The sequence below is a fragment of the Phoxinus phoxinus genome (assembly GCF_949152265.1).
Source record: "Phoxinus phoxinus genome assembly, chromosome: 1".
NCBI lineage: Eukaryota > Metazoa > Chordata > Actinopteri > Cypriniformes > Leuciscidae > Phoxinus > Phoxinus phoxinus.
The window spans coordinates 48,151,345-48,177,044 of NC_136876.1; the positions used below are offsets into that span (position 1 = coordinate 48,151,345).

Below are 25,700 nucleotides of genomic sequence, written 5' to 3' on the forward strand. Positions count from 1 at the left end.
CTAACCGTACATTTCATGTAATTTTACAGTAAAATACCGTTAAATTTACAGTCTTTGGAAGTGAAAAAGAACAAGTGTGAAAAAATGTAAATTGACATTTCCACAATTCCCTGCGTGACACTTCACATTTGATGTATTTTTGTTGAAATAACTTTTTTTCTAATCAGTTATGTACTGTACATTAGGGTTTTATGCTAAATATAATGTTGTTAAAATAATGTTTATTGCATTTTTTTAATTTTACCGTGATGGTGTTTAGTGTTTGAGTGTATGATACTGTGCAGCTTCTATATATTAGTATACATTTTTTGTGGAAAAGCTGCTTGTGATGAGCTTTGACTCATCATGTGACTCTCATCACCGCTGTGATTGGTGGTTATCAGTGTATTACAATTGTACAATAGATGTTAGTACTTCAATAGGTCAGTAAATTAACATTATATCAGACAATGAAATATGTTTCTACAGTATTTTTTTACGGTAAATTTCTGGCAACCACAGTAGTCGTTTTTATACCGTACATTTTAAGTTTTTTTTTTTACAGTGGTCTTGTTTGCGAAGCCGTTTCACTCTAATATGCGTCACAATAGGGAAGAACAGACTAGCGCAACTTAAAAAATAAAAAATCAATAAATTTATATTTACGGTCAACATTAAAATTGCGAGTGACTCTGTTTATACCCTACTTTTTTATTGGTCAGAATTCTGTTTCACACGTAAATATGTCATATTTGTCATATGTCATGCGTCAGAATGTCTGTAACATCGCAGAAGTAAAATGTGTGGTAGTCAGGTACCCTTGAGGCCGTGGGTCTTCAGCCAGTCTCTGGAGCTGCTGGCCGCTGGACCCGCGGGTTTGATGCACAGCGGACCACCGAGAGCAGAACTTACAGGACTGAAGTCAGAAAGAGTGAGACTGTCCAAACCCCTGGAGATCTGGAGAGGCAGAGGTGAAGAGATATGAAAACATTTCCAGCCCTCATAATCGTGAAACAAGCATCATACGAGAAACTGGAAGAAAACACAAACATTTCAATAACAAAAAGTGCTAACATGATATCATATCAATACCATGTTTTTGTGGAAATATACTATGTTGGAATTTATTAAAGTAAAATTCAGCTCATTCATATTTACCCATGTGAAAATTAAGTACACTTTAGCATTTATACAAGAGTACTTATGGAAAAAATATACTTGGGTTCAAACTGAGTTTTCAGACTCGTAATTGCATGTTATTTTTAATTACTATAGTATAGTTTAAATTGATATTAATTGCCATTAGTTGAACTTTAGTGTATTTTGACCCACTTACAGTATATAAAACTTAAGTACATTTGTACATACGTTTTATATGTGTATTGCTGAATGTACTGAAAAACATTTACGGTAACCTAAAATATACTAACAAGTTTCAACAGAAATGGCATTATATTTATGTATGTAATGTATTTTATATATATTTGTGAATCCATTTGTACACCAGTTGTAAAGATGAAGTTGCAGTCCAGTACATTTTAAATATGCTAACTTTAAATGTAATCTCGAATAACACACTACAGTTAAAATTATAATGAATTATTTTACACATGTGCTAGTATGTTAGTCAACATCTAAACTACTGCACTTCTTTAAAGCATGACAAAATATTATTAAAACAATTATTTAAAATGTAATTTAAGGTGAAACTTTTATTTTTTTACATTCTTACAATGCACTTTTTTGAAGGTGTATTTAAGTGTGTTAAAGGGGACCTATGATGACCTATTAAGTCTAGATTTTGTTTTTAGGCTGTACTAGAACAGGTTTTTATGCTTAAATGTTCACAAAACACATTATTTCCCTCATATTCTCCATTATTGCAGCGCCTCTCTAACGCTCTGTTTAGTTCCTGTCTCTATGAAGCCCCTCCTTCTGAAAAGCACACTGTGCTCTGATTGGTCGGCTGGATCAGTGTGTTGTGATTGGTCAAGCACTTCCAGTGTTTTTGGGAAATGTCACTTATCTTACCATAACCGCTAGTTTCAACACTACTAACTAACTCAACCAGGCCCCGCCCCTTTATTTTGCATATGAATGATTTAAACGAGGAATATTGTGACGTGTTTGTTCCTGTAAGAAAACTCAAGACTATAATGGACTTCAGAAATAGTAACACTGATATAGAGAATAATACTATATTCACCTCTGACTCAACAGCTGTGTCTGCGACTCGACCCTGACGCATGTCCTGAATTTGGGTAAGAACATCCCGAGCTGCTTTAATCTCCTCCCACAGCAGATCTACATCTGTACTGCTGTCCACCACGCCCTGACACACACACACACACACATAAGATAAAGCGGTACCATAAAAGTATTTGAACACTGACGACACATAAACTTGTCTGAAGGTCATTGGAACGAAATATCGAAGCAATTATCATCTGTGGTGAAATGGTGCCGGAGCTTTTCTCTTCACTAATGTCACCTTTCTTCATCATTTCTGCTCAGTGACTTTTAATCAGCTGCTGTTTTGGTGATTTTAAGTGGCTGTGTGAATCAGTTCTTCTCAAGTTCACACAGGTGTCCAATCACATTAAAGGGATAGTTCACCCAACATTTTTTAATTCTGTCATCATTGACTCACCATCATGTTGTTCCAAACCTGTAAGACTTTCTTTCATCTAATATTCTTACATCATCATTATTGTCCATCCATTGAAAGTATACGCAACTTCAAAGTATATTTTCCAACTTCAATGAGTTCATTAAGACATTGTACAAGTAATCCATATGAATGGAGCAGATTAATCTTCTGAAGACACATGGCCACTTTGTATGATGAACAGGTTTAATTTGGGCTTTTATTCACATATAAATTGAACAACGCATATACATAGAGCACCTTAAATATAGTCAATGGCAGTTCAACCGTACTTGCTCGACGCGTGAGAACAAACTTCATTGTGTGTTGAAAGGGTAACTGTTGCCAAAATTGAACCTAGGCTCTTTTTGTTAATCTACCTGAGTTAAACTTTCGTGTAAAAGCATGGAAACGCCACTTTTAAGATTGACCGTATTTTCGTTTTAGGTCCAAATGCCTTTTGAATGGGAGTGAATCTATGATAGCATCAAAATCACTGTTTTTAAAACACTAATGTGGCTCGACACAACATGAAACTGTGCTTGAAGTATCACCAGGGGCTCTACACATGAACTTGAACATTGTTTGTCTACACAAAGCTTACTAAAAAGAAAGGTTTTGTACGACTCACTTTATCAGTTAGTGTTTCCGGTGGCTGGAATTTTGTCAGTCAAAAGTAGTCGATCTCCGAATGCAACGTAATGAACTGACTCGTACTTGAACTTGTAATTCCAATGAAAAGCATGATAACTTAGACACTTAGCTCATGGCTATAAGTCATGGAAACAAGCTTTTGTAGCTCTCCTCATGTTACGTTGCATTCGGAGATCGACTACTTTTGACTGACAAAATTCCAGCCACCGGAAACACTAACTGATAAAGTGAGTCGTACAAAGCCTTTCTTTTTAGCAAACTCTGTGTACACAAACAATGTAGTCAATGCTGGAGTTCATGTGTAGAATCTTATGTTGTGACGACCCTTCTCAGTGTTTTAAAAATAGCAATTTTGATGCTATCATAGTAGTGCCCCATTCACTCCCATTCAAAAGGCATTTTTACCGAAAACGAAAATACGGTCAATCTTAAAAATGTCGTTTCCATTCTAATTATGCTTTTACACGAATGTTTGACTCGGGTAGATTAACAAAAAGAGCCTAGGTTTGATTTTGGCTAGAGTCACCCTTTAAACTGAACGGGTCTCTTGTATTAATATGGCTTTGTTAAACTTTTTCTTTTGAAGCAAGACTTTTTTGGTAGAAATGACTTTCAATGGAGGGGAGGAAATCCGATATCACACAAAAAAAAAATCTTTATTCGTGTTTCGAAGATGAATGAAAGTTAATTTTATAACAAATTTTCCTTTTTGGGTGAAATATTCCTTTAAGTATGAACATGGACCACTAACATTTGACAATAACAACTTTCCAAATATTCTTTGTCTTAATTTTTAACATTATATCTATTACAATTTCAAACCTAAAAAGAAAGAGAAGTTTTGCTTAAATAGTGTGTTTGACAAAATAAATGCCACTTGTTGTCTAATAGTACGAATATAGGCTTAAGTGTCCAAATACTTTTTGGCGCCACTGTATGTCATTTCAGTTTCATGTCAGTTTAAGAGATGATTGTGAATATTTTCACGTTGGTTTTGCAGATTACCAGTGCAGCAGAACACAGGTGATATCTCCCTCCAGATACGTCTGCCATCCGCCTCACGGTCTCCTATGACAGGACACATCAGTCAGTGAGGTGGAGAATGTCCCTGTGCATATTAAAGACAAGAGCCAATCCTCACGATGGCGGCGGGACTGCTACAGTTGTACGCGACCGCATGAACACAGGGCGTTCGCTTCACAGATAAACAATCACATATAACGTCCACCGTCTGATCAGGCCTGAAAATAAAATATATGCATTTAATAATCATTATATAACAGTGTGCAAACATTGACCAGCCATTGTTTCAGCTGCCTTGCTTCCAAAGCATGAACATCTACAATATAGAGTTCTAAGCCAAATTAACTCACTCTATTATTACATGTAAAAAGCCCCTATTATGCTATTTTAAAGGCTCATAATTTTGTTTTGGAGTCTCCTACAATAGGTTTACATGCATCCAAAATCAAAAAACACTTTAACGTTCTCATAATACACATTGCAGCTTATTGGTTCGATGGCCCAGTCTGTTGTGATTGGTCTACTCTGCTCTGATTGGTCAGATGGCCCAGTCTGTTGTGATTGGTCTACTCTGCTCTGATTGGTCAGATGGCCCAGTCTGTTGTGATTGGTCTACTCTGCTCTGATTGGTCAGATGGCTCAGTCTGTTGTGATTGGTCTACTCTGCTCTGATTGGTCAGATGGCCCAGTCTGTTGTGATTGGTCTACTCTGCTCTGATTGGTTAGATGGTCCAGTCTGTTGGGATTGGTCTACTCTGCTCTGATTGGTCAGATGACTCAGTCTGTTGTGATTGGTCTACTGTGCTCTGATTGGTCAGAAGACCCAGTCTGTTGTGATTGGTCTACTCTGCTCTGATTGGTCATATGGCCCAGTCTGTTGTGATTGGTCTACTCTGCTCTGATTGGTCAGAAGACCCAGTCTGTTGTGATTGGTCTACTCTGCTCTGATTGGTCAGATGGCCCAGTCTGTTGTGATTGGTCTACTCTGCTCTGATTGGTCAGATGGCCCAGTCTGTTGTGATTGGTCTACTCTGCTCTGATTGGTCAGATGGCCCAGTCTGTTGTGATTGGTCTACTCTGCTCTGATTGATCAGATGACCCAGTCTGTTGTGATTGGTCTACTCTGCTCTGATTGGTCAGATGGCCCAGTCTGTTGTGATTGGTCTACTCTGCTCTGATTGGTCAGATGGCCCAGTCTGTTGTGATTGGTCTACTCTGCTCTGATTGGTCAGATGGCTCAGTCTGTTGTGATTGGTCTACTCTGCTCTGATTGGTCAGATGGCCCAGTCTGTTGTGATTGGTCTACTCTGCTCTGATTGGTTAGATGGTCCAGTCTGTTGGGATTGGTCTACTCTGCTCTGATTGGTCAGATGACTCAGTCTGTTGTGATTGGTCTACTGTGCTCTGATTGGTCAGAAGACCCAGTCTGTTGTGATTGGTCTACTCTGCTCTGATTGGTCATATGGCCCAGTCTGTTGTGATTGGTCTACTCTGCTCTGATTGGTCAGAAGACCCAGTCTGTTGTGATTGGTCTACTCTGCTCTGATTGGTCAGATGGCCCAGTCTGTTGTGATTGGTCTACTCTGCTCTGATTGGTCAGATGGCTCAGTCTGTAGTGATTGGTCTACTCTGCTCTGATTGGTCAGATGACCCAGTCTGTTGTGATTGGTCTACTCTGCTCTGATTGGTCAGATGGCTCAGTCTGTAGTGATTGGTCTACTCTGCTCTGATTGGTCAGATGACCCAGTCTGTTGTGATTGGTCTACTCTGCTCTGATTGGTCAGATGACCCAGTCTGTTGTGATTTGTCTACTCTGCTCTGATTGGTCAGATGACCCAGTCTGTTGTAATTGGTTTACTCTGCTCTGATTGGTCAGATGGCCCAGTCTGTTGTGATTGGTCTACTCTGTTCTGATTGGTCAGATGACCCAGTCTGTTGTGATTGGTCTACTCTGCTCTGATTGGTCAGATGGCTCAGTCTGTAGTGATTGGTCTACTCTGCTCTGATTGGTCAGATGACCCAGTCTGTTGTGATTGGTCTACTCTGCTCTGATTGGTCAGATGGCTCAGTCTGTAGTGATTGGTCTACTCTGCTCTGATTGGTCAGATGACCCAGTCTGTTGTGATTTGTCTACTCTGCTCTGATTGGTCAGATGACCCATTCTGTTGTAATTGGTTTACTCTGCTCTGATTGGTCAGATGGCCCAGTCTGTTGTGATTGGTCTACTCTGCTCTGATTGGTCAGATGACCCAGTCTGTTGTGATTTGTCTACTCTGCTCTGATTGGTCAGATGACCCAGTCTGTTGTAATTGGTTTACTCTGCTCTGATTGGTCCGATGGCTCAGTCTGTAGTGATTGGTCTACTCTGCTCTGATTGGTCAGATGACCCAGTCTGTTGTGATTGGTCTACTCTGCTCTGATTGGTCAGAAGACCCAGTCTGTTGTGATTGGTCTACTCTGCTCTGATTGGTCAGATGGCCCAGTCTGTTGTGATTGGTCTACTCTGCTCTGATTGGTCAGATGGCTCAGTCTGTAGTGATTGGTCTACTCTGCTCTGATTGGTCAGATGACCCAGTCTGTTGTGATTGGTCTACTCTGCTCTGATTGGTCAGATGGCTCAGTCTGTAGTGATTGGTCTACTCTGCTCTGATTGGTCAGATGACCCAGTCTGTTGTGATTTGTCTACTCTGCTCTGATTGGTCAGATGACCCAGTCTGTTGTAATTGGTTTACTCTGCTCTGATTGGTCAGATGGCCCAGTCTGTTGTGATTGGTCTACTCTGTTCTGATTGGTCAGATGACCCAGTCTGTTGTGATTGGTCTACTCTGCTCTGATTGGTCAGATGGCTCAGTCTGTAGTGATTGGTCTACTCTGCTCTGATTGGTCAGATGACCCAGTCTGTTGTGATTGGTCTACTCTGCTCTGATTGGTCAGATGGCTCAGTCTGTAGTGATTGGTCTACTCTGCTCTGATTGGTCAGATGACCCAGTCTGTTGTGATTTGTCTACTCTGCTCTGATTGGTCAGATGACCCATTCTGTTGTAATTGGTTTACTCTGCTCTGATTGGTCAGATGGCCCAGTCTGTTGTGATTGGTCTACTCTGCTCTGATTGGTCAGATGACCCAGTCTGTTGTGATTTGTCTACTCTGCTCTGATTGGTCAGATGACCCAGTCTGTTGTAATTGGTTTACTCTGCTCTGATTGGTCAGATGGCTCAGTCTGTAGTGATTGGTCTACTCTGCTCTGATTGGTCAGATGACCCAGTCTGTTGTGATTGGTCTACTCTGCTCTGATTGGTCAGATGGCTCAGTCTGTAGTGATTGGTCTACTCTGCTCTGATTGGTCAGATGACCCAGTCTGTTGTAATTGGTTTACTCTGCTCTGATTGGTCAGATTGCCCAGTCTGTTGTGATTGGTCTACTCTGCTCTGATTGGTCAGATGACCCAGTCTGTTGTGATTGGTCTACTCTGCTCTGATTGGTCAGATGGCTCAGTCTGTAGTGATTGGTCTACTCTGCTCTGATTGGTCAGATGACCCAGTCTGTTGTGATTGGTCTACTCTGCTCTGATTGGTCAGATGGCTCAGTCTGTAGTGATTGGTCTACTCTACTCTGATTGGTCAGATGACCCAGTCTGTTGTGATTGGTCTACTCTGCTCTGATTGGTCAGATGACCCAGTCTGTTGTAATTGGTTTACTCTGCTCTGATTGGTCAGATGGCACAGTTTGTTGTGATTGGTCTACTCTGCTCTGATTGGTCAGATGACCCAGTTTGTTGTGATTGGTCTACTCTGCTCTGATTGGTCAGATGGCCCAGTCTATTTAGATTGCCAGTTCTAAGAACGGTAAGAAATAGTTCCAGTTATATTTCCACTTGTTATGGCCCAACGGTGGAAAAAGGCTTATGTTATCACTTAACATCTATTTCTCTATGGGGAAAGTGAAAAGGATTTTTACTTCCATTGCCCTGCTGTTTCCCTCTATTTTGCTTGGAAAGGAAATAGGCCTTGACTGCTATTTTAAAACCTTCTCCTCAGATATGACCAATTATAGAACTCAAACTATTTCAGGACAATGGACTGCAAATATGTCTAAAGGTGAAAGGAAATGAAATGACTGCTGGCTCAAGTTAAGAAAGAGTGATTCATCATAGCAAAACAAACTCTCACCGAGCGGCCAGGATGATAACTAGCGTGTCCAGCTGTGAGTGGGTCAGTGCCCTCTGTATCGCCTGTAGGAGATCACAGCCTCCACTCGCTCGAAGCTGCATGACCCACGCACAACACTCCCTGAGCCTGAGACGAGACGGGACATTAAGAAAGAGCCTCCTGCAGCAGACTTTCATTCACATTCTTTATGTGTAGCAAAACAAAAGTGATAATATAGCTGAACTCACCCAGTGTTAAATCAGCACTGCTCATATGTGTCCACACTACAAAGTGTTCAAATAACACATAGGCAGTGTTGAAGATAATGATATGATTGTAATTAATTAAGTGATGATTGAGCATTAGTGACGGACACCTTCTGTAAACAAGCAGGATCACTGAAGGAAAGATGAGCAGAAACACAACAATTGACTTCCAGCCATTACATCAGTGTTATCAACGTCCGACTTTTGTGACAAAGAAGTTGAAAAGACGTGTTTTGGACATAATTTTGCTTAGTGGGAACTGACTATCAGCCATTACATCAGTGTTTGGTTTAGTTGGGCTCTTTCAGACCCTTTACTTTTTAACATTAGTTTTATTTTCCTTCTGGCTGCTGCAACTCTGTGTTTATAAAGCAGATTTGTTTGGGCAAACAAAACTCAAGAGAAAATGTGGTCATGTGATGTTGTCTAAGTACTAATGATATTTTAGTCATCATGTAATAAGCTGATTCATTAAACTCATCCAACATTTAATAACTGATTATGTAGGTGACACTTTATTCATTTTTCATTATAGGCCTGTGATGCTCCAGCTTGTGATCCAGCAGTGCTGTTTATCTATAGGGTTTAAAATAATAATAATTTAACAATGGTGAAAATCAAACAAAAAACACATCATGTTGCAGTGCATGCCGAGAGTCACCAATCAAAACTCATTCATGGCTCCCAGCATGCTTTGTGCCATGAATGAATAGTCCTATAATTTTCATTAACTCGCACTATTTGCTTTAATTTTGCAGTTTTGTTGTGAATTTAGTAGCTTGTTTTGTGATGTTCAGAGTTGATCTGTTTGTCATGTTGAGATTGCAATGCCGATTCTTGATGTCTGTGTGTGTCTACATGATGCAGTAGTTTCCGCTTTTCCACCGTCGGGCAGAACGGTTCTTAGAATGGAAAGGAACGGTTCCAGTTGTGTTTCCACTTGAGCCTGTAGGCCTACGGCACGATTACAAAACGTTCCCAAATTTTCAGCAGGCTTAGCTAACTTTGCCGAACCGTGCTGGTAAAATCCGTGAAGTGACGTCGCCACTCAGGATTGGTCACTTGTCTGTTGCCTGGCTACCATTTTCTCTGTAGCTGGTTAAGCGCACTATTTGAGTGAAGTAAACAAAGCAATAATAAAATTAAAAGCAATAGCTGATCATCCTCCATAACGCGGTCACTATTTACATTTCATATCATCAGCGTTGCCAAGGCAACGGCTAACATGTTTGTATTACATTCCAAAGAGTGGCGGCTATAATGAAACCGTAACCGCACCAGCTGGCCCGGATCGGCACGGAATGATGGAAAAGTGGAAAAGCGGTTAATGTATTTATGAAAAAGTTCAGTTTATCTCTGATGGATCTCAAGCTGTAGGAACACCGGGCTACAATCATCAATATTAAAATTACACATCAATCATAATCAGAGCTTTAGACTCTGAATGACATTAGTGAATCATGTCATTATCAAAACATAACCATCAGGACGTGATCATAGATTATTTTGCCATAATAAATGTGCTTTATGAACACAAAGTTGCAACAGCCAAATAAAAAACTAAAGTTATAAAGTCAAGAGTCCAACAATAGCAATCAATAATCACCATAATGGTGACGAAACATTCAATAAAACATCAACATCTAATAAACCTCAGTTCAGTCTCAATAAGAGATTTAGGTCTACTCAGGTACTTTTGTAGATGAATGGAAATAAGTGTAATAATGTGTAATGGCTGGAAGTCAGTTGTATTTCTGCTGGTCTTGTTGTTGTTCTTGTTGTTCCTCTTTCCTTCAGTGATTCTGCTTGTTAACAGCAGGTGTTCATCAGTAATTAGGCTTGCTGCGATAGTCGGTGATGTCGGTGTTACTAGTGTTCGGCCGCAACACCGGTTACATCACTTGCCAACTGCTGCACCACCCCAGCCGTAGTTCAGATTTTTTATAGTAATACAAATAATTGAGTTCAGTTAGAGAACAGACACTGAAATGTGTCAGCTCAATGCAGCGTGAGCCGAACAAGAGTCGCAGCAGCACAGATCAGCAGCAGATTTCATCTCACTCTTGACTGACCAGATGAAAGTTTCATGAAGATTTGACCCCTTTTTGCTCTGAAGGACATCGATGAGCATCGCAATCTACTCACCCTGTTGGACTCTCAGCTGCCGCGGGGAAAAGATGAAGATATGGTTCCAAAGCTAAATGTAAAAGTGCCTATTTAAGCGATTTTGTCATTGTATGGTTTTGTTGTTGTGTTTTTCAATAAGAATAATAATGAACCCAACATTCAAGCAATTGCCGCTCCCGAATTAGCGCTAATTTGAAAGCGAAAGTAAAATGCGCACTGCCGCACACATAACGGTACGTGTCCACTGGTGCAGAGCAGAGCGAGCGTTTCCAGTTCCTTATGAAAGCCTAACTTCCATTAGCCTGGCTAACGCCAGACCCAATTCTCGTTGAGACTTGGGTCTGGGAACCACATGTGCATTTTCTCGTATTTGAGGCGTGGTTTACGAATGCCCGGCGCCGTTTATTGGGTGCTAAGAATGTCTATCAAATGCGCCTGTACGTAGCTCATAGCCAATCGTTTCCATTATACCAGATGACGTATGTAGAGCGACAGAAATTAGACAAGGAAGAAGACGATGGGTAAGATATTTTTGTGTAAACAATGGCGTTCAGCGACTATTGCCGTTTGTGCAAGATAAACATGAGGGTCGAATGTATATATGGATATAAACACACTGCTTAGTTGTGTCGCATAGATGTCGTCATCGTCTTGCTGCTCCCTCCCCGTTCTGTGATTGGTTCCCTAAACGAGGCGAAAATCAGGTCCATGGTATCCAGACTGCCTTTCAGCGTGAATAAAATCGCGCTGCGCAAAGGCAGTATGGGGAAACCCAGGCTAAACTTCCATAGGAATTTATTGAAAACGCTCGCTCTTCTCCACACCGTTTTGAGTGCACATTTTACTTTCGCTTTCAAATTAGTGAGGTGCAAAAGAGGGAAAAACTCCTTCCACCTCCCGGCAGTGATACCGGTATTACCGGTGTTGTCACATGTCGATTAACTGGTGGGAAACTTTCCTCACCATAACATCCTTGCTATATCTAATACTCAACCATCACTTGATTTTCTAATTAACTTCAATGCCGCTTCAGTGTTATTTTAACACTCTGTAGTGTGGACACATACGAACACTGAGGGGTGTTAATTTAACACTGGGGAATTCGCTGTGTAATGAGCTCAGGCGTCATGGACGAGCTGCCCGCATGAAAGCTGTTCAAAAGGTAGGTATCTTAATTATGCTGCACAATATGTCTTATTTTAGATGTCATATTCTAAGGAAGCATCGCATACATCCTTTGTGGAAACATAGGGCCAGATTTACTAACATCGTGCGTCAGCGCTAACCCTCTTTTGTCGTTAAAAACGAATGTCAGGATTTACTAAAGACACAAAGACACAATTAAAGCTGTTCTGTGAACACTCGAGAGCAAGATGAATGTGTCTGAAAGTTATGCATATGTAGCCTATGAATATTTATATCTGCATGAGTCTTCAGCAGCTGATTCTCACAGGATTTAGTTTATCAATAAATAAAAGTAAATAAAAATGATTATTGGTTAAAACTCATACGAGAAGCCTTGTGTTTCTTACAACTATGGCTAAACAAATGCTGAGAAGTTAGTCTGAATGATGAGCAGCGCCTAAAATATTGACTGTTCCAAGATAGTGGATGTGTTGACGTGTGGATATCTACAATTACACCTCAGACTTAGCAACACACGCCAATGTAAACTCTATATATACACTGTAAGGTCAGTCTCCCTATTTGTGTTGAGTCGCTGTGTGTGTGAGTGTTTCAAATGAGCCAAATGAGGTTCTGTTTCAGTTTGGCTGCTGCCTATGTGTCTCATTTCATTATCATCACCACGTTTCAAATACACACGTCTTGAAGAATGATTAGTTTTGAATGACGAGAGGGCAAAATCAGTTTTAATTTGTGTCAGAACCGTGGCCTTTATCCTCTTCTCTCATTATCTCATCTCCCCGTTCTCTCTCTTGTCCCTCCATCCCCTCCTCTCTAGTGATTTCTTGGCATCTAATACAAGTACAAACTGTTCTCAAATGTGCCCACTCATCCCTCATGACAACCTAAAATAAAACAAGGAGTCACTCTAAACAGAAACTAATTAAAATAATGGCCAGGCAGAGCCATTTCTAAAACCCCGAAGGACTTACAGGATCACTGTCCGTATGAATCATGAAAATAACACTATGCAAATGAGACTAACCGATAATATTCACACAAACAATCTCACTCACCTTAGTGGGCTGATATCTAGCGGCTTGTCCCAAAGGCCGCTGACCTCCGAGCCGTAGGACAGTAGATACAGTTGGTTTTTGAAGCAAAGTTGCTCCTCAATGAGAGTCTTTGATGGTGTAAGACAAGCAAGTAAGAAGAAAAACCACAAAAATGAGCCGTGTAATTGATTCAATTAGCGAAATGAAGCATATCGGGACCTTACCAAGAGCTCTCGCTGTAGATCTGCTAGTCTCTCTGTAGAGGCGTTGAAATCAGATGTGTCGACAAGCACTCTGACTCGGGACCCGTCCACCACCCCAAACACCTGACAGATCAAACCAAACCAACACTGGGTACCAAAGTTCATCGGCCTGAGCCAGATTCATGGAGTGGAGATATCTCAGAGATCCACGTTACCTTTCGGTTTCCTTGACTAAGCCACTTAATCCGGTCGTGGTACATCTCAATGGCACTACAAACAAACAGATCAAAACACCTCAAGCGAAGCCATCAACCATCAGATTCATATTAGGCAGAGGCTATTTGCAAACAGCATATGTACTATACATTATGATATAGTACATATGATTATATTTATTAAAATCTTAAATGAGTTCTGCCTAACTGGGACATTGTGACCCTGTACCTAAAGCCCGCCCTTACACAGTCATACAGTCATTTGTAATTTTTGGTTACAAAAGTGGGCGGAGTTAGGCCCTGTTTACACGAGAACGCTCGCGGGTGAAAACGTAAAAATATTTTATCGGATGTGCCTTTCGTTTACAAGGCGATGGCGTTTTTGGGGCTTAAAAACGCAAAAAAGTGAAACCACCTTCCAGAGTGGAAATCTTAAAAACGCTCCACCGTCGCGTTCCCGTCTAAAGGGAAAAAACCGCAAAAGTCTGCTGGACAGTGAAGGCACGATCTGCTCACGGTGGATCTCGTCGCGTACGTGTTTATGTCACAGGCATGTGCCAGTACAGGAAAATAACAAAACATTATCAATTAAAAATATATTATTAATTTAATTGACAAAAAAATTAAAAAATCTGTCATTTTTGAGCAACACGCGAAGAGCACCGAGGATTAAAGCAGCAGCTTTACTGTATCGAACATGAAAAACAGTGTCAGCGGCTCTTTCACTTTCAGTGCTTTACATCGCCACCTAGCTGTCTGGAGTGCACACTACATCGAATTTCACACACTTTTGTGTCACCATATGCACGCAGATTTCCCCCCCATAACGCTCGTCTAAACGCAGTAATAAAAAGTGATAACGCAACGCCACTTTTGCGTTTTCTCCTCAGATGCGTTTCTGTGTAAACATAGCCTTAGTGTAAATAGCCTCAGCCAACAAGGGAAGGCAGGCTATTTGCACTTGGTGTAAATATACAGTTTGTTCATATTAATACTTGGGCTGTCAGGTTAATTTAGTTTATTATATATAAAAAAAACACATTTAATCATAACCATTTTGTAATACAACTAATAATATATTGACTTCTAAAGTCACTTTCTGTCAATGCAATGCTTCTCTTGTCTGTTTGCCCCCACAGAACAATCATTGTTACATTATTGAATCTGTATCATATACTGTAATGTATTTTCTCATATAATGTAATCAATTCTAAGTTTTTATAAGGCTATATAGCATATAAATCACATGTACTGTATTCAGAGAAGGATAAAGCGTCATCATGGCGACTGTAAACAAGTAGTGGAGATTATACTCACGTGTAAAGCTGTTCCTCAAAGTCAGCCAGTGACTCACTGCTGATGTGCATCTGTTTGCTCAGCCCGTCTCCTCTTTCAGATCTGAGAGAGAACAATAAAAAAAAGTCATATTTCTCCTAAAAAAATTTTGGGGGGAATAAAGAAAATGCTGCCTATTTTTAGGATCCATTCAGTATTTTTACATCGTCATTTTTTGGGCTCCCAAGTTTTTACACATGAAAACTTTAGAACATTAATGACCCACTTACATAAATAAGAATTAAGTACCAACGTACATATTTATATGTAATTTCATAATTGTCACGTTCAGGACGAGGAAGAAGACAAAGGTAAGCCGAGCAGATCGAATAGCAGCATAAACTTTATTAAACAAAACAAAACAAAAGAGTAATCAGTCAACAGAACAGTGTGCTAGAGTACAGTTAACAACACCAGACCATCAGCAAACTGAACTGAGTGCAATATAGAGTGAACAAGGATCAGGTGTGTGAAATCAATGAGTAGCCATGACAACCAATGAAAACATACTTGGTAACCAAGAAACACGGGAAATAATGAGAAACGTTCGTGAAAATGAAACTGAAACAACAACTGAACGTGGCTGAAGTTTACTGACAAGAATATATGGTAGTAATAATAATAATAATATATTCTATATTGCACATTTGCAATTTAGTACATTTAAAATCAACCATTTAAAGGCCCACTGAAGTGCCTTGAAACACGCAGCATTATTCAATGTGTTGATGTCATTTCCACTGAAACAGGAAGACAGGGCGGGGCATATCGAGCAGCTCCTCCCCTTTTTAAAAATAGCCAATAGCGTTTCGTTTACATCAAAGCTCAGTCAGAGCCGTTGAGCTCGGGAAAGCTGCATTTACATCTTAAGACAGCCACAGTTTAATAGATTCCCCTTTTAGATTTAATATGAACTATTACTAAAGCAAAACAGTGAGCTTAATCATGCTGAAGATACAGTTTAAAGAGTGTGTAATTTATGTTTGCACCGGTGTAACCTCTTCCATTCACCATATAGGAAATAGTAAATGTGTGAACAAGTGACCGATTTCAGCTGCAGATTCAGCGTCTATTTATAATTTAGGGAGGCGGAGCTTCAGATTCTAGAGAGCATTTGATTGGACAGAAAATCTGATGTGACGCTGTTTTCCTTTAATTTTTTTAATTTGACTATTGCAGTGCACTTTTTAAAAGTGTACATAAGTGTGTTAAATCATAAAAAGTGTACTCTCGTTAAGTACACTTAATGCATGAATATTATATTATATGCAAGTAAAATATACTTTTTTATACACTTCTTTTTCACGAGGTTATGCCACACATTACTACACTCTCAAATAATGGTATGTTTATAATCTGTATTATAATGTGTATCAGATCTGAAAGCATGGTTTATATTTCCATACGAATAAGCATAATTTATAACTCATGTGTCCTTGTTTTGAGAACAGCAGGTAATTACAATTCCACCTCCTGGTTTCTAAAACCGAAAGCTAACTCACATGCTTCGACACGATTGCTGAACCGATATTGTGAGGGGAATTTGTTTTTGATGGCATAACCGGTGCCAAAAAATAAATAAATCTGTGATTTATACAGATTTATAGTTCAACATTTCTCACATTATCACAGTTTATTCACTGAAAGTGGCGAAAAATATGACAATAACAGAGTTATCAGTTGATATTTAACTAATTTTGTCCGTCCTTCTGTTAGACTGTCTCACTGATGAATTATGTTGAATATCTGTCAGCTGTTAAATTTAACTACACAATTAGATAATACCAGTTTAGCTCAACCAGTGACCAAGCAATGCTTTATTCTGTTCAGTCTGTGTGTAAAAAGAGCATTAGCAATTAAAGACAAAACACTTCAGCAAAACATGCTCAGGTCAAAGTGTCTGAATCATTTTTGGTCCCAAATTTTTGTGAACAATGTTTGGGTATAATATGTCACCGTTTGCTTTATTGTGTTATCCTCACTGCAGTGTCCTGCACACACTAGTAAAAAATATATCAAAAATGATATCTGGTGTCTGAATAATTTTTGGTTTGACTGTATCTTAGTTCAGTTACCGTATTTTCCAGACTATAAGTCGCATCAGTCAAAAAATGTGTCATGAAGAGGAAAAAAACATATATAAGTCGCACTGGACTATAAGTCGCATTTATTTAGAAATTTATTTAACAAAATCCAAGAACAGACATTTAATCTGGAAAGGCAAGTTATTTAACTACACAACAGCACACAGAACAACAGGCTGAATAGTGTCCGGTGTGTTAGCGTAACACATTAACAGTTATTCAGCTCCACATTAGCATAAAGAACATATACCTGAGGCTGAAAAGGCTAAATTAACATAAGCCAGCGAGTCCACAACACTGAATCCATTGAGTTCATCCTCAGTGATCTGATCTGATCAACTCCGCTAGCTAGAGCGCCCTCTCGCGGCTGTAGACGGTAATGTTTTTGGTTCATCTCAGTCAGTATGAGTTAATTTTGATATATAAGTCGCACCTGACTATAAGTCGCAGGACCAGCCAAACTATGAAAAAAAGTGCGACTTATAGTCCGGAAAATACGGTAGTTGTAATAGGAGCGTTGCAGGTTGGTCGGGCTACATCAGTGTGTGTGTGAGAGTCAGTAGTAAACTCACACAGGACGAGTGTTGCGGAGAGAGAAGGGGCGAGAGACAGTCAGTCCACAGTTCTCCAGCCATCGCTCTGAGCTCTCGTACACTTCTCCGCGGTCCTGCCAACAACAGCGAACATCACTTCAAACACCAGTGATGCTTACAGTGCAGTGAGTAACGTAATAATGGCACGATTACGGCCGGGTAATGAAGTCACCGGTACATCTGGAGTTTGGTTTTGTCTGAAGATGGTGGCCTGATCACTCGACTCCATGTGAGACTTGCTGCTCTCAGCCCTAAAGACCATTTAATATAAAGACAATGTCTCTTTATAATCTGCATATATCAAGCACAGATGAACATGGAAACTGGATGTGTTGTATGAGTTCACCACTCGAGGGGTCCCGTCTTCTTCTTCTTCTTCTGCTCCATACGGAGATGCCACAGGTTCTCTGTGAGATAATAACAGTGTATGGTAATGCGATGAACACTGAGGACTGATCTCTAACAAATGCTCACTAATGTTACAAAATATTTATATTTCAAATAAATGCTGTTTTTTTTTCTTTACTTTATATTCATCGATGAATCCTGAAGAAGAAAAAAAAAGAATAAGTAGGCTAATGTTTTCTTCAGCAGCAAGTCATCAGAATAATTTCTGAAGGATCGTGACACTGAATGGAGTGAACGATCTTTTGAATAAATTACATAAATATCTTTAAAATCTTTAATTTTCTTTAATAATCTTTAAAAATCTTAAAATATAAAAAACAGTCATTTTGAATTTAAATAATTCACAATTTTACAGTTTTGATCAAATAAATGCAGCCCCAAGACACACACACAAACATTTTGAACAAACGTTTGACCAATAGTTGTGTTTGTAACGTAATATTATTTGGTACTTTTATGTTTTTGTTATTTTCTCAAGTGCCTTGAGTACTGAAGCTATTATTATTGTTGTTATTAGTATTAGTAACAGTTTTATCAAGAAGCTAATATCTCCATCTCATGCATTTAAATAGGCCTATTTTAAGTAAAGAAAGAAAGTTTCTGAAAGGAGATTCTACATTCCTGTCTTGTGATTTTACCGTAGCAACGACCCAAGTATGCAGTATTTATTCAGCAGGAAACAGCGATTATGATGGTGAGGTGTCGCTGTCGCGAGCAATGTTTACATTGTTTACCTTCACGTGATGGTGTTTGTCCTGAAGCTCGCGCGCGTACAGTATATGATGATCCGCGCGCAGAAATCAGTAAACGTCCTTGTGCGGTTGAAACTCATCAGTGACTGACAGCTGCTGTGTGTTAGGCGTCTCCATAGAAACACACTGAGCCATTCAGCACAAGACAAGTGCAGCTCACGAGCTCATGTTGACATATTATTCATGATCAGTGCTACAGTTTGCTAATAATTCAAGCATTACTGTTATTGTTGCTGATACTTAATATAGCGGAGTATTGAACTCCAGCCTTCATGTTGAGAACAGGAGTAAAGTTACTGTACACGTTATCTGACACAACAAACCCGAGAAATACTCATGTAACGTTAAACGGATGGCACTTTTCAACTTTTCACTGGAGCCATTGACCCAGACTGATGTTCAATTCGCGAACAAGTCATTCTTTTGAACCGGTTCTTTTTATTAAACTGGCTGAACCAGTTCACCAAGTTTGACAATATGCTTATGTAAAACATCCGCGTTTCAGGTCATTATGGGTGCTTTAATAATATAATTTTGTATATGTGATATCATTTATGTACACAAAGACATTGTTAATCGGTTTTTAAAAACCGGTTAATTGAAACGAACTGTCCGAAAGAACCAGTTTGCGGAAAAGATTCGGACTTCCCATCACTACGAACCTACTGCATAAAACCCAGCAACCATTTGAAACAAATACATATTTGTGGATGTATGGTATATATAAGCACAATTTTCACAAACCTGTATGCAGGACCTAAAACTAACTTTTTGCCACACATGGTAATGGCCAGTGATTTAAGAAAATTTACCAGCCATAAAAAAATTATAATATTAATTATTACCAGCCATGTAACTTGTTTTGTTGGTATGACACCAAATTATTAGATACCAGAGAAAATTCAACATTTTTAGGTACAGAAATTGAATAAAACAATCAAATGTATAAATTAAACAGGACCCGGTTCCCCGATAACGCTCACTCTTAGCGCGCTAAGTAGACTCGAAAGATATATCTTACCAAAGTAGTTTATGTTCCTAAGTGTGTTCCCCGAAGTGTCCCTTAGGAAGCTTCTTACGCTCGACGTTACAAAGGCGCTGTCCCAAGTGAAGTGCTGGATTAGTTGGCATCGATTGCTCGGGAATCGATTTTCCACTTCACGCGAAGGTGCATTACGGCGTTAAGAAAGACAACACGTACTATGCAAATGAAACATTCCTCAAATTATTCCAGTAACATTTATTTTAACATAGTTTAAGTTATCAGTAAAATATAGACTATTAATTAAATGATTAAATTGTCAGTAATATGTTCACACGATATGTTGTGACGAACCGGGTATCCCTCGCTAATCATCCACCCTCCTTATCCCGTTGTGCCGCTTCTTGACATGGGTTTAACAACTTCTAAAAATCATGTAATACACTTTTATATTAATGGTAAGGTACTTTACAATCAGAATTGATTGGCAAGTAGCTGCAGTTACTTCTGTTTAATGCGGTATTATTGATTGCCATTGGTTAATGTTTTCAACAAAACATTTGATTCAATACAAGGACACGTTGGATCGCTGCCATAGTTGATCGCTTACTATTATTAGTCTTAAAATGTCCATAACATAAAATCATTGTTGAGCCACAACATTGTCAACATACCATAGTTTGACTTGTACTGCGCTGCGCTGATTTCTAAAGACTGCTGCACAGTGGCGGCGACTAGCGTCTTGAGCTCAAACAACGCTAAGAGAGAGCTTACGAATGGTCCAGACCAACCTTACGAAAGTGTGACTTACAGAAGATATACTTAGCGTACGAACGTGTCGGGAATCGTGCCGTAACGTTAAGAGAGAGGTTAAGGAATAGGTTAAGAACTACTTAGCGATACGAACGTTTCGGGCTCAGATTAGTAAAGTTATGAAAGTTATTCTGTCAAGAGCAGCGAGTGTATTTCTCTTTGTCTTTCGTTGTTTGATTAAGCGGATGAGAAATAAAACATGAGTTATTTATGTTACGTTCACTTAAGAAACGAGGACGCTCACCAATACGGGCATTTTCAGGTGCAAGAAGACATGAGAGCTCATTCACGTTTGTTCACATTCATGTTCTAACAACATCACATTTGTAAGAATTCCTAAAAATACTACTGGCCAACTGGCGAATGACAGCGTTTCATATAAACGCAGATTTTTTACTCAGATCTGGGGCCTCATTTATAAAACTGTGCGTAGGATCCTTACTAAAAGTGTACGTGCGCCCAAAAGCCAGAAATTGCGTGCGCAAAAAAATATTCAGACTTATAAAACCGTGCGTACGCCAGAACCTGTGCAGGATTCACTTCATAAATCCCACTCAGCAGAAGATTGTGCGCACATGCGTCTCCTCCCCGAAATAACCACATATGGAGCTTACAACGCCAAGTTTTACTATGCATATCCTCATCTGCATATCATTTGCATATGATTATTCATCCACGTGATAACATGTTTAACGGTACAAGACATTAGAAAAATGTGAAATACAGGATGTGCCGTCACATTACATTAATACAAATAATTTAGTAGCCTATCCTTGCCTTGTTTTTGAACATTTGATACATTTCAGAGAAAGTTTTTCTCAATCTTTTCCACTGACGAAATAGTATTTTTAATTGATTTATATTTTTAATGGAAACATCGATAGACCTTTGTTGTGCATTATATTTGCACAATCTGCTATTATCATGATAAGCAATCTCTGTAGTTAAAACATTAAAACACAGCATGCCAAAAGAAAAGTGTTCAAAAGCATTGCATCCACAACAAATATTTATAGGCTATTTATATATATAGGCTAAATATATATTAACTTTTCAGTAAATTTCATGTAGGCTAGTTCAAGTGTTTAACTCCATTAATGAGAATGGCAAATTTAATCTAAATGTTTATATCGGAAGTAAAACATATTTTAAATCATTATTTTATTTAAACTATAATTGTGAAAATGCACTGTAGCCTATTTATGATTAGGACTCATAATGAAGATTTACAGTTTTACTTCATCTGCCGTTAGATAGCCTATGCGTCAGTTTCACTAAACGGCCCAACGCGCTCGCTGGCACGGACATTTAAGATGTGGATATTTGCTTCAAGTAATAGGCTTGGTGAGTGAAATTATATTTGAATTATCCTTCTGTATATGTATAATTTAATTTCGATTTTCTGTCTAAAAAAGTCACCAAAAAAACATTTAACTCCAGCTCACCATCGGTGTCGCCAAACTGCTCCGTCTCCAAAACGTTCGTACGCATGGGTCAGAGTTTGCGTGCAGGTGCGCACATTTTCCCGTCAAGTTTGTTTTTATAAATCACAACTTATGCGTAGGAAGTGGCATTCGCCTCTTTCAGGGCCTGTTTTGTGCGTACGCACCGGTTATAAATGAGGCCCCTGGTGCCTGGTGAGTGTTAATTTTAGGCCCTGTCTGTATGCAAGTTTGCTTATTTCTTGATGTTAAACAATAGGGATGTGGATTAAAAAGGATTCATAATATCATTCATTGAATTAGTTTTAATTTGTATATTTTCCTTTTTCATTTTAATGTATTAGTCTTTTTTCCCCCCGTGTCTATAGTTTTCTTTTTTTTCTCATTGGTTGCTAGGATGCTGTGGGTTGGTTGATAAGGTGTTATATGAGGTTGCTAGGGTGTTCATATTTAGTTATTAACATAAATTTAAACTAAAACCCCTGCGATATAATATAATATAGTATACGAGGGATGACCCATGTGTTAAATTAGGCCAGGACCTGTCAGCCAACCTGATGTGAGGAAACCCTTTAACATTGCATTCTCACATTTTAATTTAACAAACCTATTTCAATTTCCAAAAGTTCAAAAATGACGTCAGCAATCTCATCCATTTGATGGCAGTTCCTTAAAGAATATAATTTTTTTTTTTAAATAGGTTTGACTTAAATGTCACATACTGAAAAACCAGGGTCCATGAGCAAAGTGAGTCTGCAGTGAGAAGCTCAAAAAGGGTGGCGGGTTGATGTTTTGAATATTGCAAATTTAATGGTTTGTTGCTAGGCAACCACACATCCCATGCTTGCACAAATGACTCTAAACGCAATTAGCCACAGACTCTTCATGCATGCAAAGTTTGCAAATTTTTCGCCACAGGAACAGAAAGTAGAGCAATAGCTACAACTGGATTCCCAATAAAGCAAAGCTGAATTGAACTCAAGCAGTCGACCTTCTTTTATGCCTTTTATTGTATACAGTGAGATACTGAAACAAAGGAGTAGCAGAGAAAACCGTTGCCTTGCCAGTAACATGAGCCTGTTAACAGTAACTGTGCACAAGGACTGCTAACATCCTTTGATAGATAATACTGTTACTCATACATTTGTTTCCTTCCCTTTTAAAATCATAAATAGCTTTTCATTACCCTACAGGTCATTGATGGTCATTACACCTATACTTTTTTTTCATTTTATGATGGGTTTCCAAAAAATATCCAGAGCAGAAGCAGTCTTTAGCGCGGAGGTGATGTCGTCCACCGTTGTTCTCGCAGTTCACATTAACTTAGGTCCCAGTGCGATACGTCTTTTGCCAAAAGCAATTGTACACATCTTGCCTGAATGCGGGTGGGAGTTTATCGCATAAACATTTTTATCAATTCTTCAATCCAAGAGTTTAAGTTCTTACCCCATATATTTACGAGAATCGTCTAAAATTGGAATAAATATGTCTCATCTGTTTGCCATCCCTATAATGCATATGAATGTTTAAAAAGGAAAGTGCAGTCTTTCGAAGCATTAATGAAATTAATTTAGTAAAGAATGTAAAGGCGACTGAGCATATGACCTTCCAATAAATGGATTGAACAGAAAAGCACATTCAAATAAAACCAAAACACACACTAAAAGGAGATTTCATTAAAAAACAAAACAAAACAAAAAACAGAAAAAACAACAACAATAACTCATGGGCAAAAATGTAACCTTCATATCACACATCCATCATAAATAAAACACAGCTCTGATTTCTTTCCACTGTAAAGACACTTTTACACGGTACATTTGCTTTCCAAAAAACGGGGAGCACTTCAAAAACAGAACAAAAAACAGGGTTGATGTAACAAGCAAACATTCTTAAGCTCCTTTTATTCAGTGTCTGATAAATAAATCGCAGCATTTTAATGAAACGTCCGTGATCAAGGCAGAACATAACTAACAGGGCACACATTTCGTCATGGTGAAAAAAAAAAAAAAACAAAAAAAAAAACATCGCAAAATAATGAGGTAAGGAGTTTGATTTTGTAGTATCTTGACCAATTGAAATGGCTATACCGCACAGTGCTCCTCTGAAACTGAACTCATGCGCTTAGCATTCATACAACAAAAACAGGTTTATGGCACATTAGCAAATCAAACCAAACAAGTGAAGGGCTCTGCAAATCCAGAGATCACAAAACAAAGAAGAGATGAACGGGTATAAAGTCGAAGCACAAACACAATCCGCCTGTGACTCAACAGAACTCGCCCCGTAGTCGAGCGAGGACAGGCGGGAGTTTCTTTTGGTATGATGTGAGATTCAGAGAAATATCGGAGCGTGGTTTAACAGCGAGGCACAGCCTAGCAGGGTCCTGACCGGCAGTCCTGGAGCGCTTGCCTCGTGTAGTGCCAGAGCACACATGTTCTTAATACTGTTCCCTTTTACCGGTTTCCCTCTTTTGTAACAGTGCAGCGTCCTGGAGAGCTCTTGGGCCGCTAGAGAGAATATGGGGAGTCCCATTGTGACCCCTCCCAATGGACTGAGCCTCCGGCTCAATGTGTCTGTGCCCGCATTCTCCACCATTATATATCTTTTTTTTTTCCTGCACAAAGGCGTAGGGCATACATGTGCGTGAAGCTCTACCAAACTTAAACGAACCAAAGATAACGGAAATATTCCAAAGTAAAAAAGTACTGGAAGCAGCCGCTGTGGATGCACTCAGTCCTTTCCAGATGGGCCGGTGTACTTCAACGCCCAAATCCTTTGGGTTGAAACTCAAAGGTGCAACATAGACAGCACAGGTTTAACTAAGCACAGGTTGGGCGAAGGGGAGCATGTGGTCGGACACACTCGTATGTAGTGTGCGCAGCAATCGTCTTATTAGTTTTGCAGTTTAATGAGTTATTATACCATATAACACTATCCGCGTGTCGTCGCCCCTTCTCGATGAGTGCCGTTTCTTTCCGTTTCACATTGAACACCCCAGCTGTCCCAGCTGGGACTGTCCCCTCAGCCGGGAAGACAGACTTTTCCCGCAAACAGGAGCCCCACTATTGTGAAGAAGATGGAGAGCACGAACAGTACATAAGAGGAGCCCACCACTGTGTTGTTGGGTAATTTGTACGGTTGTCCTCCTACTTCATTGATGTAGAATCCTATTGGGAATATGAGGGCGGCCATACAAAACAAGATCACTGTAAAAGAGAAAGAAAGAAAGAAAACAAGCGTTATTATCAGGACAAGAAGAAGAATTTCTATACAATAATTAGGACAAATCAAAGGTGGGCTGGAAAAACCATCTCCAGTGACTTTGCATTGCGAGAGGCTGCCTCCTTGTCATTTCTTGCTTCTTACTAAAGACAGAAAAATGCCTAAAAGCTGCTGTGTGACTAGGTGTACAGCAAACAAGCTAAGAAACACAGAAATAAGTTTTTATAAGCTGTCGACCCCAAAAATACGAGTGTTTAAGGACTTAAAAGTGGATAGAGGCAGTTGAGACAGAGCGTAACGTGTCTCATTACTCTGAGAACTAACGTACGCCCGCTGGAGGAGAACGTAATCGGCAACACTGGATAGCTTCTCTTACAGAAATATAATATATACAACTGACATTTGGATATTTGACTCACCAGTGACCAAATGTTTAACTTACTGTTCACGTAACTGTGTTTTTAGTGTATACTGAGTGTCAGGATCCCACAATTTACACATTCGTTACAGCCTGTGTCCACTTTTAAGTCCTTAAACACTCGTATTTTTGGGGTCGACAGCTTATAAAACTTATTTCTGGGTATCTTAGCTTGTTTGCTGTACACCTAGTCACACAGCAGCTTT

At 39.3% G+C, this 25,700-nt stretch overlaps 2 protein-coding genes across 4 annotated transcripts in view; both read right to left on the bottom strand.

Moving 5' to 3' along the window:
* LOC307003570 (von Willebrand factor A domain-containing protein 3A-like) overlaps positions 1–18,702 on the bottom strand; it is a 57,838-nt gene extending 39,136 nt beyond the window's left edge. For 2 of the 3 annotated variants that reach the window (XR_013798750.1, XM_079622197.1), the window contains exons 1-13: positions 18,597–18,702; positions 17,801–17,861; positions 17,633–17,705; positions 17,434–17,528; positions 14,760–14,840; positions 13,443–13,497; positions 13,249–13,350; positions 13,046–13,152; positions 8,473–8,598; positions 4,422–4,521; positions 4,286–4,348; positions 2,186–2,311; positions 798–936 (exon numbers count right to left, since the gene is read on the bottom strand). Coding sequence is in view for 2 of the 3 variants with exons in the window: in XM_079622197.1 (XP_079478323.1) it covers positions 798–936; positions 2,186–2,311; positions 4,286–4,348; positions 4,422–4,521; positions 8,473–8,598; positions 13,046–13,152; positions 13,249–13,350; positions 13,443–13,497; positions 14,760–14,840; positions 17,434–17,528; positions 17,633–17,705; positions 17,801–17,841 (1,108 nt within the window). In the remaining variant the exon portion in view is untranslated. The remainder of the gene's footprint in view (positions 1–797; positions 937–2,185; positions 2,312–4,285; positions 4,349–4,421; positions 4,522–8,472; positions 8,599–13,045; positions 13,153–13,248; positions 13,351–13,442; positions 13,498–14,759; positions 14,841–17,433; positions 17,529–17,632; positions 17,706–17,800; positions 17,862–18,596) is intronic. The other variant, XM_079622198.1, reaches the window with a different exon arrangement.
* A 4,141-nt stretch (positions 18,703–22,843) lies between these two features.
* The window catches only part of mosmoa (modulator of smoothened a), a 45,427-nt gene continuing 42,570 nt past the window's right edge, over positions 22,844–25,700 (bottom strand). Inside the window, exon 3 of the mRNA XM_079608401.1 lies at positions 22,844–25,060. Coding sequence (XP_079464527.1) covers positions 24,876–25,060 — 185 coding nt within the window. The 3' untranslated portion in view covers positions 22,844–24,875. The remainder of the gene's footprint in view (positions 25,061–25,700) is intronic.